The sequence below is a fragment of the Teleopsis dalmanni genome, chromosome 1, assembly GCF_002237135.1.
Source record: "Teleopsis dalmanni isolate 2A chromosome 1, ASM223713v2, whole genome shotgun sequence".
In the NCBI taxonomy this organism is placed as follows: Eukaryota; Metazoa; Arthropoda; class Insecta; order Diptera; family Diopsidae; genus Teleopsis; species Teleopsis dalmanni.
Window position 1 is genome coordinate 155,694,899 of NC_051846.1, and position 12,348 is coordinate 155,707,246.

General features: G+C 29.4%; 1 protein-coding gene across 1 annotated transcript; it reads right to left on the reverse strand.

Moving 5' to 3' along the window:
- Nucleotides 1-1,026: 1,026 nt before the first annotated feature.
- Nucleotides 1,027-2,223, reverse strand: LOC119666520 (ataxin-2 homolog). Its single transcript, XM_038075802.1, has 2 exons — nucleotides 1,271-2,223; nucleotides 1,027-1,185 (listed from the first exon to the last, which is right to left on the reverse strand). The coding sequence occupies exons 1-2, from the start codon at nucleotides 2,087-2,089 to the stop codon at nucleotides 1,027-1,029; spliced, it is 978 nt and encodes a 325-aa protein (XP_037931730.1). The 5' UTR covers nucleotides 2,090-2,223.
- Between the last annotated feature and the right edge of the window lie 10,125 nt (nucleotides 2,224-12,348).

Consider the following 12,348-nt stretch of genomic DNA (forward strand, 5'->3'; position numbering starts at 1 on the left):
AATAAATACATTGCACGACAAGTTTTGACATGGAATCCACAAGGTAGCAAACGCCGTGGTGCTTCAGCTTTAACTTGGAGAGGAACAGTAGAAAGAGAAATGACAGAAGCGCACTACATATGGAACGATATATGCAGAGAAACACTTAACAGAGTGCGGTTTAAGAGAATCGTTGCGACCCTATGCCCCACTAGGGGAAACGGATACTAAGAAGAGAAGAAGAATCAATATAGAATCAATTGGAGATATTTTATTGGGAAAACACTAATTAAACCAATTTACTTAAATCGGAAGTCTTTATTGAAGCAAGTACTTAAGGTTGTTAACCTTAATCAAGGTGGAAGGCTCTATTAAAGCACCACTAATTGGCAACCTCAGTCAATGTGGAAGTCTCTATTGGGCCCCTATTAATCAACCAGTTGAGCGTGTGAGTTTTTATCGAAACAACACAAAATAGACAGTATAGTCCAAATGGTAGCCTCTATTGGAGCACCTCTAATTAGCAGCGTATTTAGAGCGGAAGTCTTTTTGCGGCACCATCATTAACCGGTATAGAATTCACTTCTGGAACTTCACTAGCTTCTGTAATTTCCGAGCCAATCAGGTTATTTTTTATATACAGAAATAAGATTTAAAATAAAACTGAAACTAAACTCCAAACCATTTTTTTTTTTGGCAAAATCCAAAAAGAACAAACACTCCCACACGACTCCCAATGCAATCTAGGCTTCAAACCAGAAGTTTTAGAAAAAAAAAAAACAAAAAAAAAAATATCCGTTCGGTTCCAATTTTCGCTCCGACGAAAAATATCGATTTTTTCGGTTCCAGTTCGAAGCTTTAAATAAAATAAAGGATCTTTTTTATTTTTTTTTTTGACTTTCGACATGTAATACTCCTATATCATGTAACCATTATTTTGAATTCATCTTATATAAAAATAATATGAATTGATTTTGAATGAGATAATATAAAAATGTGTGGGATAGTTGTTTCAAAAAAAAAAAAAATATATATATATATATATAATCAATTAATATATGTTACCTGCATTTTGAGCAATTCCGATTTCAATTTTCCCACTTCGCTTTGGTACGGCATTAGTTCCGAAACACGTGCTTCCAAACTAAGTTTCTCACGTCCCAATTGCTCTAATTGTGTCTGCAATTCTTGCATTTTGCTGTTAGCCTTGATGAGAATTAACAGAAACAAAAAATGTTATTAGCCAATATATTTTAAAGTAAACAATTAGTTATATTATGCTTTTTATTACCTCTATTAACTGAAGGTGCTGTTGCTCGTTATTGATTAATTGATATTCGTAATTAGCAGCGGCAATTACTGAGTTTAACTGGTACAAATCATTGCTGCGGTCATTTGGTATAGGAGCTACTGCTGCTGCTGCTGCCTGTGCAGTAGTTGTTGCAGCAACATTTCCTGAATAGTTATTATTGAGAGCAGCTGCCGTTGGTGCTGTTAGTGTGGGAACCGCGGAATTTTGATTTCCGGGTGATAAAGCGATTGTCGTCATTACATCAGCATTGCTGACTTGCTGCACAGCTATTGATGTTGGTGCTATAAATGCAGTTGCTGGCTGATATGCACCACCAACAAATGTTGCTACTTCAGTTGCTGTTGCTGTTGTTGTCGTTGGTATTGTTTGTGATGGCAGTACTGGTACTTGTTTTGGCTGTTTTTGACCTTTTTTAGCGGCCAATTTGGTTTTCTTGTGTGGCAAGGTATTAGAGTGTGAACTCTGTATTGAATCCGGTGTACCGCTCCGTGTTATTGCTGCGTTATTCAGTTCAGCATCACCTATATCAATGCCACGCTCAGAGGCTGGATCAACTTTTTGATAAAATTTCGTTGTTACTGTGGGTGTTTGTGATTGTTGTCGTTGTTGCTGTTGTTGCAGTTGGTGTTGTTGTTGTTGCTGCTGCTGCTGCTGCTGACGCTGTTCGTTATCAGTTATCGTATTTAGTGATGTTGTCGATTGTGATTTGTTACGATTATTGCTGCTATTATTATTGGAATGTTTGGATGAACCAGATGGTCCTTGTCCTCTACGGAACAATGACTTTAATTTTATCATATTTGGTGCAAGTGCAAGTTAAGTGCAAATTCGTTAAAATAAATTATTAAGTAATTTTTAGATCGTTTTTGGCATCAAATTGAAACAGTTTTTATATTTTGTGCTTGGTATTGAATTTTTAGTCATTTATTGTTAAAAAAGTTTTAAATTTGAATTTTATTTAGTTTTTAAATTTTATTTTTACTTTCACAATTTTTATTTTTTGGTCGTTTTTTCGATATTTCGTAGTCGCTTAATAGTTAATATTTAAAGATTTCGTTAAACATTTTCGACTAAATAAATGGGAAATAAGAGAATGAATCTTAGTAGAATAAATTGTTTTAATAGATAATCAAGTTCGCGAGATAAAAATTTGTGTTCACTGTTGTTGCTCCCTCCCTAATCAAACTAAAAATTTAGAATAAATAATGAAGTCTTTATCTATAGTTTGTAAAAATTTTTTTATGAAGAAAATTAAAACTTAATTAGAATTGTTTGATATGCAAGAATGTGTTTTGTAAATGTTAGAAGATAAAAAAAATATATATATTCATGTTGTTAATGAGACACTTGACAGTTTTGGTCTAATAAGTGTTTCTCCAAGCTTGATAGCAATTTTACCAATATTTTTATAATAATAAAAGAAAGTAGTTTGTTAAGATAATACAGCTATATAGAGTTATTACAGTATATTATATAGAGTATATCAAGATTTCACAACTTCTTCTAAATAAAAAATTATGTTTAAAAAGTTGAAAATTACTCGATAATTTTTGGAAATTTGTTAAACACAGTTCAGTTTATTCTATAATAATAAAATACATCATGGAAGACCTAAAACCTAAAAATTATTTACTAAAGGAATAAATTCAGGCAATAATATTTCTCATTACTAAGTGAATATAGTAAGGATCACCTCACGCAAAAAGTTACAATTGTAAATGAAAGATTATCTTACAAATTTTTAATTGCCAATAATTTACTTTTAATGGATAGTTTACATCAGAGTTTCTTAACCCCTGCGCTGTGGAACGAGCGACACCATAACTAGTATTACCGGTAAAATATTGTATTTACATCTTTAACAATGTTTTATAGGAAAAGTGTTGCTACCGGTTCTTGTAAAAGACTTTAAATATTTCACTGATCCAAAATATGTTTTGAGTTGAAAAATACTGCTTTATAATATTTGCATTATTTACTTATGTGAATTACATATATACAAACAAAGAAATATTTATATTAAAACAACTGCATACATTTTTTTGAATATTAATAAGGGGAGAACCCATCTTTTCGTACAGTAAAGAAATATCCCAAAAAACGAATCTTTCCGATGTTTTAGCTTATCAACAGCTGTTTATAAATTAAACCAAAGAAATTCATATATTATGTTCTAAATTTACATAAAAATAGTAATTTTAATAAGAGAATAAGTAATTTATTATATTAAATATGGAAAATAAATAGCAGGCTTAGCCAGCAGATTAAATATTTAACTTAGATTCTGCTTTATAATTTACTGAACAGCAGTAAGAACTAATAAGAACTGCAGTATTCCATATTTTTCAGATATATCCAAAGATAGTACTAGAATGCAAAATATATAAATAATATATAAAGCACTGTCTATATTAGGTTGACCCTCTATAAATTTGACAAAAAAACAAAGGGGTGAAAAATGATTAAAGATACTTCGTCTTTAAAAGTCAGTCTTACAAAAATGGTTGTCGAACGCTCTAAAGCCCAGAAAGATTTTTAACAAACACTGATTATGAGTGATGAGGCATATATCATGTTAAATGGAAACGTAAATAAACAAAATTTACGATATTACGCCATAAAACCCTTTCACTTTACAAAGTTACAGTGTGGTGCGAACTTTGTGGAGATATGATCACCGGTGCGTACTTTTTAAAGCAACAATCGTCAATCAGGTATATTATGATATTTTGATGGCGATTGTTCGTGAAAATGTTTTCAAGAAGATGACGCAATCATCTGATACAGCTCGGCCCACAATTGATTTTTTTTAGGTGATTATGATTGTTCCTCATTCGCTTTATATCAAAATAATGGTGATTTAGACTGGCCTCCGTGTTCGCCCGATTTGACACAGCAAGACTTTCCTCTGGAGTTACATTAAGTCGCTATATATATATAGGTCGCTATAAGAACTTAAGGCCAACATGCGCTAGGAAATAGCTGTTTAGCGACCGAAACATTGAAATATGATTCAATATGTCAAAAAAACTGAGCATCTAACGTGATGCAAGCTAAGGAAGATTCAAAAACTAATGTAATTAAATCTACTAACACCAAGTTAAATGATTTTAAACCCAAACAGCAAAAAGTTGAGTTTTTCTTTATGAAATAAATGGGTTAACCTAGTATAGCCAACCCTGTATATGTATTTTTGAATATGCTTTTCACACACATATAAGTAAAGTAGATTTAGTATATTTAATATATCTTACACTATCCAAAAACCGAAAGTCAAAACACTAGTAATTAGCATAAAATATATTTCGTTATTTTTAAATAAAAAATAACAATTTTCTGTTATTTAGCAAGATTCTGTTAATTGCCGGTTGATTACATTCTATTGCTGTTTGCAAGTATTCCAATTTTGCTATATATTTTTCTGTTAGTTGCTATTTTCTGTTTTAATTCAATTAAATAATCTAATCTTATATTTTTTAATGTATATAACATACGTTTTTAGTGTAAGTTCTTTTAATGTTAGAACTAGAATATTTGCGAAAGTTTAGTTTATTTATCTGATGAATCCTGTATTTTAGGTATACAATCATTGATTGATTGAGATACTATTCAGTATTGAAGAACTATCATTAAATCATGCAGTTCTTGTTATTTACATAATTCTCCGTTGACATGATTAGTTTCGTGTAGGTTATTTTGAAATGACGAAATCTTTACGGAATGGAAATGATAGTGATATAAAATCAGCAACTGACATAAATGTGCTTCAGATATTTTTAGGCTTTTCTAATAAAATAATTCTAGAAAGATTGAATTTAATCTGTTTATAATAAAAAAAACTGGATGGAGTTCTCGTAAATATATTTTCTAGTTAGAATCTCATAAACTAACTTGGCTTGAAGCTGTGTGTAGTAAAGTTTTTAACAAAGGAACTTGTTTCAGATAGTTGATTTGTAAAGAGAAAGAGGATCTGAGTTTACAGACTCCCATATGCCTTTGAGAAGACAAAGTAATAATAATTGAATTAATAATTATTTAAAAGAATCTATTGATAGTTTTTAAATCATAAATATTTAGCTAAAGGGGATGAACAGTAGTACATAGAGCAAAATTATGTAAATAAAAAAATGTTATTAATTTATATATCATCGAAAGCATTTAAAAAAATAATTGTTAATATCATCGAAAGCATTTAAAAAAAATAATTGTTAATGTCATCGAAAGCATTTCAGCTTTTCAACTGTTATGACTATCGAAATTTCCTAACTATTTTATGATTTGTATATGATCAACAGATTCGATCTATTAACTATATTACGAGTACTAGCATATTTTATTGCTAAATTAAAATATAATGAACTTACTTACCCCTATTCTGAATATAATGGAAATGGGGGGTCTTTTCTCTTCTCCCATTTTCCCCTTATGAAATAAATTGGGAGATTTTTTCGCTATTTCGTACAAAACTATTTCCAAGCAAGTTGTGTGGGAGATTAATTAAATAAAAAGAGTTAAATTTAATATGTAAGTAACCAATATTTATTAGTTATTCGAATATATTTAATTAGGTTATTTACATATAGCAAAAAAATGCAAATAAAATGGAATTACAAATACTGCTGCAGTTAATCCAAATGCTGAAAAATAATCATAAAGAAAGCATCGGTATATACCATTCTATTAAAAAGCTTTGCGGAAAAAGCTTCCAGAACATGATAGAACTAAAACAGTTCTATCGTTAATCGAAATTGAGGACGAAATTAGAATAAATCGTCGACTTTTGGAAATCGAAGAACTCAAACTTCAGTAAATATATAAATAATTTCAATATCGTTACATTAATAAATAAAAAAAATTACTTTATTTATTATATTTAAGAAAAAAACAAATTGTGTAAATATTTAAAAAATAAAATAAATAAGTTTATTACTTAAAGTATTCATTATAAACTGCAATTAAAAAATTCAAATTTTTTCATTTAAGGAAACAGTTGTCCCCATCCAAACAATTCAGAATAGAGGAATTCAATTTTAGAGATAAATACATTTTGAGAGAAATTCATTTCCTAGAATATTTTAAAATATGGGTGACTATATATTGAGTAATATTACACAAAAAGTTTTAAGCTAAGTCATATTTTCAGTAAAAATTCAATAGTGAAACAAAACTGTTTTTCCAGAAATATTACTAAGAACTCTAGTTATTGTTAATTAGCAATACGATTGTTGATAGCACGATCATATAATTTTGTTTTACATCAGTTGTACGAACATAGAGTGGGATATTTCAGTATAAGATCACATCTTAAACTTCCGAAATGTTATGGAATAAACACACACAGTATAGTACAAAGATAAAGTGGAAATAGTCTATCTATATAATAAGATTAATATTAAATGAAAAGATTGGATTTGTTTCGCTTCTTATCATAAAAAGGGTGTCAGAAACGAGAGAAATAATCACCATTTATAAAACGAAGCGACTTGGGAAGAATTATAACTAAATTATAACGGAACAAACATATATTTTATGACATTTGAACGATTACTCATTTAGTTATATCTGATTTAGTGACGCTATTTTTTATATTTTCTTGAATGTGTCTTGATTCATCATTATTTTCTGAGGCGAAAAAATACTGTACCAGCAAAAATTTGGCTTGTTATGTGCTACCACAACTCTGCTCCATTGAAAAAAAATTATAGAGAAGTGGTTCTCTGACTTCAAACGCGGACGTGTAAACACTGATCATGCCGAACACAGTTGTTGTCCGAAAGAGGTGGTGCTACCGGATAACATCAAAAAAGTCCAAAATCGTTTTGGTAAACCGAAAAGTGAAGTTGCAGGAAAACTTAAATTTTTTAGTTAAAAATTTAAAGATTTCAAAGGAAGGTGTGCCGGCATTTGAATGAACATTTGTATTTAAGATTACTCGTTTCGAAGTGGGTGCAATGTTTACTGACAGTTTACCTAAACAACGTGTCGATAATTCTGAAAACTGTTTGGAACTGTTGAAGTGAAATAAGAAAGACATTTTGCGTCGGTATTTAACAATGAATGAAACTGGGATCCACCACTTCACTCCAGAGTCAAATCGGAAGTCAACTAAGTGGACGGCAGTCGGCGAACGTAACCCAAAGCGGTCAAAAACGCAATAGATAGATTTGTGTGGAATTCTGTTCATCAACTTTCTTAAAAACGGCTCAGGTCAACAATACCAATCACTTAATTCTTCAAATGGTGTGTTTGAAGGAGAAAATCGCGAAACGAAGTCAGATCAAAAAATAAGTGGTTTTAGTAAAATTTGTCGCACATAAATAAATACCTGTAAAACTTAAAAAAAAAGTAAGCTACTTATAGGGAATATAGGATTTTTTGATAGTCTTGTCTGTGATGTCATATAGATAAAGTTGAGGAAACACTGATCTATAAACTTTTACAAATTTAGTCTATAGTTGTAGTGCTTTAACATATTTTTTTGTTTATTGAATAACTGGAGGGGGGGAAAAACAAAATCGTTATCATTCTACGTAAATGGATGTGCAAAATACATTCAGTGTTAATTTAGTTACTGGACCATTTTTTCTAATATAACTCTAAGGTAACAATAGGATTCTTTCAAGAATTTAATGATCTGAATTAAACGACGGAATTGAACGTCAAAAGAGAATCGAATGACGCATTATATCCAGAAACGATTACGTCAATTTCGTTCACATAAATATATTTATATTTATTTATATAATTTATATAATTTGTTTAATATTTTAAGTACAGAAGTGGGCAGTCACTAAACTATATTAATTTAGAACAAAGACTTCTTTTATTCAATTTATTGTACTTAGTTGCAGTTATTACAAAATTTAGCTTAACATTGTTTCTTAAAGAAATAAAATCTTTAATTTATTTTAAAGAAAAACTTTTTACCCTAAAAATGTACTTTACATTTTCAGACACATTTTTGTTTGTATTTAATATCATTTCTTAGAAAAATTCTATTAAATCAGTCATTAAATTATGTAAAGTAAATAAAGTATATATTTACATTAATAACGATACAGAATACGATATAAAATATTAAATATTGAAACAGAATTAACACAAATTATAGTATAAAACGCATTCAAAAATCTAAGCAAAGCGAGTTACTTTAACCGCAAAATTCTTTTAATTATTGGTTGTTGTATACTTTGTATTATATACTTTTTTTATCACTTACTCGTAGTAGGAATAAACCTAATGATTACCTACATATAAGTGTATATGAATTTATATTTCATACTTACTAACATATTGATATCACACTTGAAACCACAAATCAAAACCAAAAATTTTATCTCACACAAAATGTTCGGTAGGTGTCAATGAAATCAAATGCGAAATAGTGTTTTGAAGTGTAAGAAGTAAATGAATCGAAATCCGATCCGATCCAACATTAACTAAATTCCATGAATAACTTTTTTATAAAATAAAAAAACATTAATCACCAGTTCATTTGTAAGTTAAATTTTATTTCATCTATAAATAAAATTTATTCTGGTTGTAAGAAATGATACTCAAATATTCATTAATTACATTCATATTAATTATGAATTAAGATTTGTTTTGGAGAAAAAATTAGACCAATTTAAAACGGAAGATATATGCTCCAGCTCAAAAAGTACCCGGATTTTGTAAATAACACACACTTTTAAATTTTATTCCAAATTTATTTTATCTTCTTCAAAATATGCTCCTTCTGAAGATATACACATATGCCAACGCTGAACCCAATCGTCGACACACTTTTCGTAGGCCCGTGCAGGTATGGCTTTTAGTTCCTTCGGCGAATTCTCTTTTACCGATTTAATTGACTCAAAACGATTACCACGAAGGGGCAATTTGAGTTTCGGGAACAGGAAGAAGTCGCACAGCGCCAGATCTGGCGAATATGGTGCCGCGTTTGTAAAACAAGAAATTTCGATAGTAAAAATCGCTAAATGCACTTGAGGTAGGATGGCGCTCAAATTTGTACCATATGTCAAGAAAGGGTGTACCAACACAACAAAAAAAATTTTTTGAAAAAAGTCTATTACTTAAGGAGGAGTTAACAAACAACAAAATCCGGATAGTTTTTGAGCAAAAGGTATATAGTGATAACAGAAATTTTGTTAGTTGTTATAGCTGAATAAGTTTCTTCGTTCCTGGGAAAATAGATCATTATTCTTGTGAACGTTGGAAATCTGGTTAGGGTGGTAAACTATCGATAATGAAGGACTCGGAAACATAAATCTTATAGTATGTTTCCATTGACTTTGTTAGGCCAGCTAACTTGAGATTGCTTGAATCGCCAAAAGACAAATGTTTTGAATTTGTAGGTGAAACTTTTGAATCTTAAGTAAGTTAACTGGTCTAACAAAGCCAGTTGAAACGTACTATTAACTGTTGTAAATAAGATTTTTAGGAAATCTTCGAGGGATAGAAACTGATTTCATCATTAAAAACAATTATTAGTTTCAATTAATTAATTAATATACATAATTTGACTTTATAGTTTTGTGCTATTAATTTCATCGGATTGATTAGTAAAGAAACTGTTTTCATCATTAAAAACAATTATTAGTTTCAATAAAAATTTCAAAGATCTCTCTGTTACGATCTTAATATATTTACTACTAAAATACTTACTACTTAGTAGTAGTAAGCATGCGTAAACACCATTATTTTTCAAAAATTTCGCTTGAATGACATCTCTTGAATATAAGCATGTTCAAGTTCGCTCACTACAATAAATTTGAACAAGAGAGATCCCAACTTGAATGACATTTAAAGAAATCAAAAAAATTCTAGTATTTCTAGCATATGTGCGAAATTTCTAGCATGTAAACAATTGCGAAAACTTTTTGAGCCCAGTTGTCCATTGAAGAGATTAAATTAATTGAATTTGAATAAAAAGTTTGAAGTGGTTAATGTAAGAAGTGTAATCAAAAATTAAAAGTAACACAACTGCGACTAGCAGTACAACCAATACAAATTATTTCTAGTTAAAACATCTGCGTTATTTGTATGGTTCAAATGATTGGTTTCTAAATAAGCATAAGGTGCGTTTAAGATTTTCGAAAACCGATTCATTTAGATTATTTATGAAAAACATAGAAAGACATTCTTAAACAATGTTCTACTATTATGTAATTTATGAGAAGAATTTTCCACAAAAAATGACTTTAAAATTCAGAACGGTCAAACATAGATCTAGAAAAGTTTAAAACTTTTTTGGAAGCAGCTAAAGTGAAAGAAATCCTACACTAAAATGGATAGAGCAGAAATCGATGAATTAGAATGTTCGTTCAAGCAGCGATTTGAAAAAAAATAAGAATTTCCTGAATACAGCTAAGTTGAAAGAAATTCTAAGGTAATATGGATAGAGCATGATATAATGGTTCATCAATAATTGCAGTATCACGTGAACATTCCCCCCAAATACTATTAACTAATTTTACAGTTACTTTTTATATCAAAATCGTAAAGACGGTTGATTAATTACTTTTCAAAATTCCATTTGGCAGTTATTGTATAAAAATATTAAATTTAATTTGAAGTGCATTTCAGTACTTTCTAGAATTTAATTATCATTTACTTGTGCTTGTAAAGTAATAAAATTATTCATTTTTTTTTTATTTAAGTTATTGTTTAAAGTTTCCTAAACTGGTTATTTCATTTTGAGATTTGCTTGAGAAAGTAATTTCGCCTTCACCACTCACATGAATTACTGCTGGCATCAATGGACGACGACAGCTGGACAAAGCTACTGGCCAGCCGCCATAAGCCATAAGACAAATGTTTTGAATTTTTAGGTGAAACTTTTACAGTTTTTCTTTTGCAAACACCATAAACTTACAATCCAAGTAAAGTAAAGTGAAGTGAAGTGAAGTGAACTTGTTGCATGACCAGAGTGCATCAGTTTTACAGAAATAATGAACTATGGAGAGAGGCTTGGCTGGTAAAGTGTAAAACTACTCAGACAATAAAAGTGCGAAAACAAATATATGTAAATATTAAAATATAAATAACTATCAACTAAGTTAGTAGAAATAGTAGTATCTATATACATGCATATATATATATATATATATATTTGTATATAACATCTTTTTTGTATTGCTATATGATATGTTACTCATTTTATTTATACATTGAACGAATGAAAATGCATTACAAAAATGATTTCAGTAAATTCGAATATGGAAACTCTGTTGTATGTGACCAAGCCAAATAAGTTTTAAAAATAGTTTAAAAAAATACAAATCTTATTCACTTATTCACTTTTTCTTTTGAGAAAACGTGATTTGTAAACTTAATTTAATTTAAATCACGCAAATTTAAAGATTTTACTGAGAAAATCTTTAACAATGCTTAACACCGTTTATTTAACAGTAGCGCAGCAAGGCTACCATAAGTTATAATTTATTCTGTTAAATTCTCTACATTAAATGAGTTTACAGCTTTACAGCAATACAATTGTTAAGCAATTTCTGTTAAATGCAATCATTTTATACAGTACGGCTATGTTAAATGATTTATTTCTCATTCATTCTCTCTCTCCGTACGTTAAAATCGTTTTTGTTTACATTGCTTGACTCTTTCTTTTTTTTTTTGTTTTTGTTTAATCTTATTTGTGTGTTTTGGCTTAAACGATTTTTCTTCGTGATCGTTTATTTTGAATCTGCTTTTGTTATTTTCTTGTCGGCGCATAACGAACAAAAAAAAAACTCCTTTAATTTCAAGTTTATTTACATGTAATTTTTGTTGTTGTGTTTTTTAGTTAACATTTCTTATTGTAGTTCTTGTGGCTGCGCTTATTTGTTGCGTTGTTGCTGTTGTTCGTGTTATTGTCGTTGTTGTTGTTGTTGTTGTTGTGTTGAGTTTGTTATTACTCATGTACACATTGAATTTTTCTACGCCGCTGCTGATTACTAACCTAAATTATCTTCTGCCGTGTTCAGTTGTTGTTGTTATTACTGTTGTTGTTGTTTGTTAATTATGTTATTTTCCCCCAAGTTTATTTGAAATAAAATAAA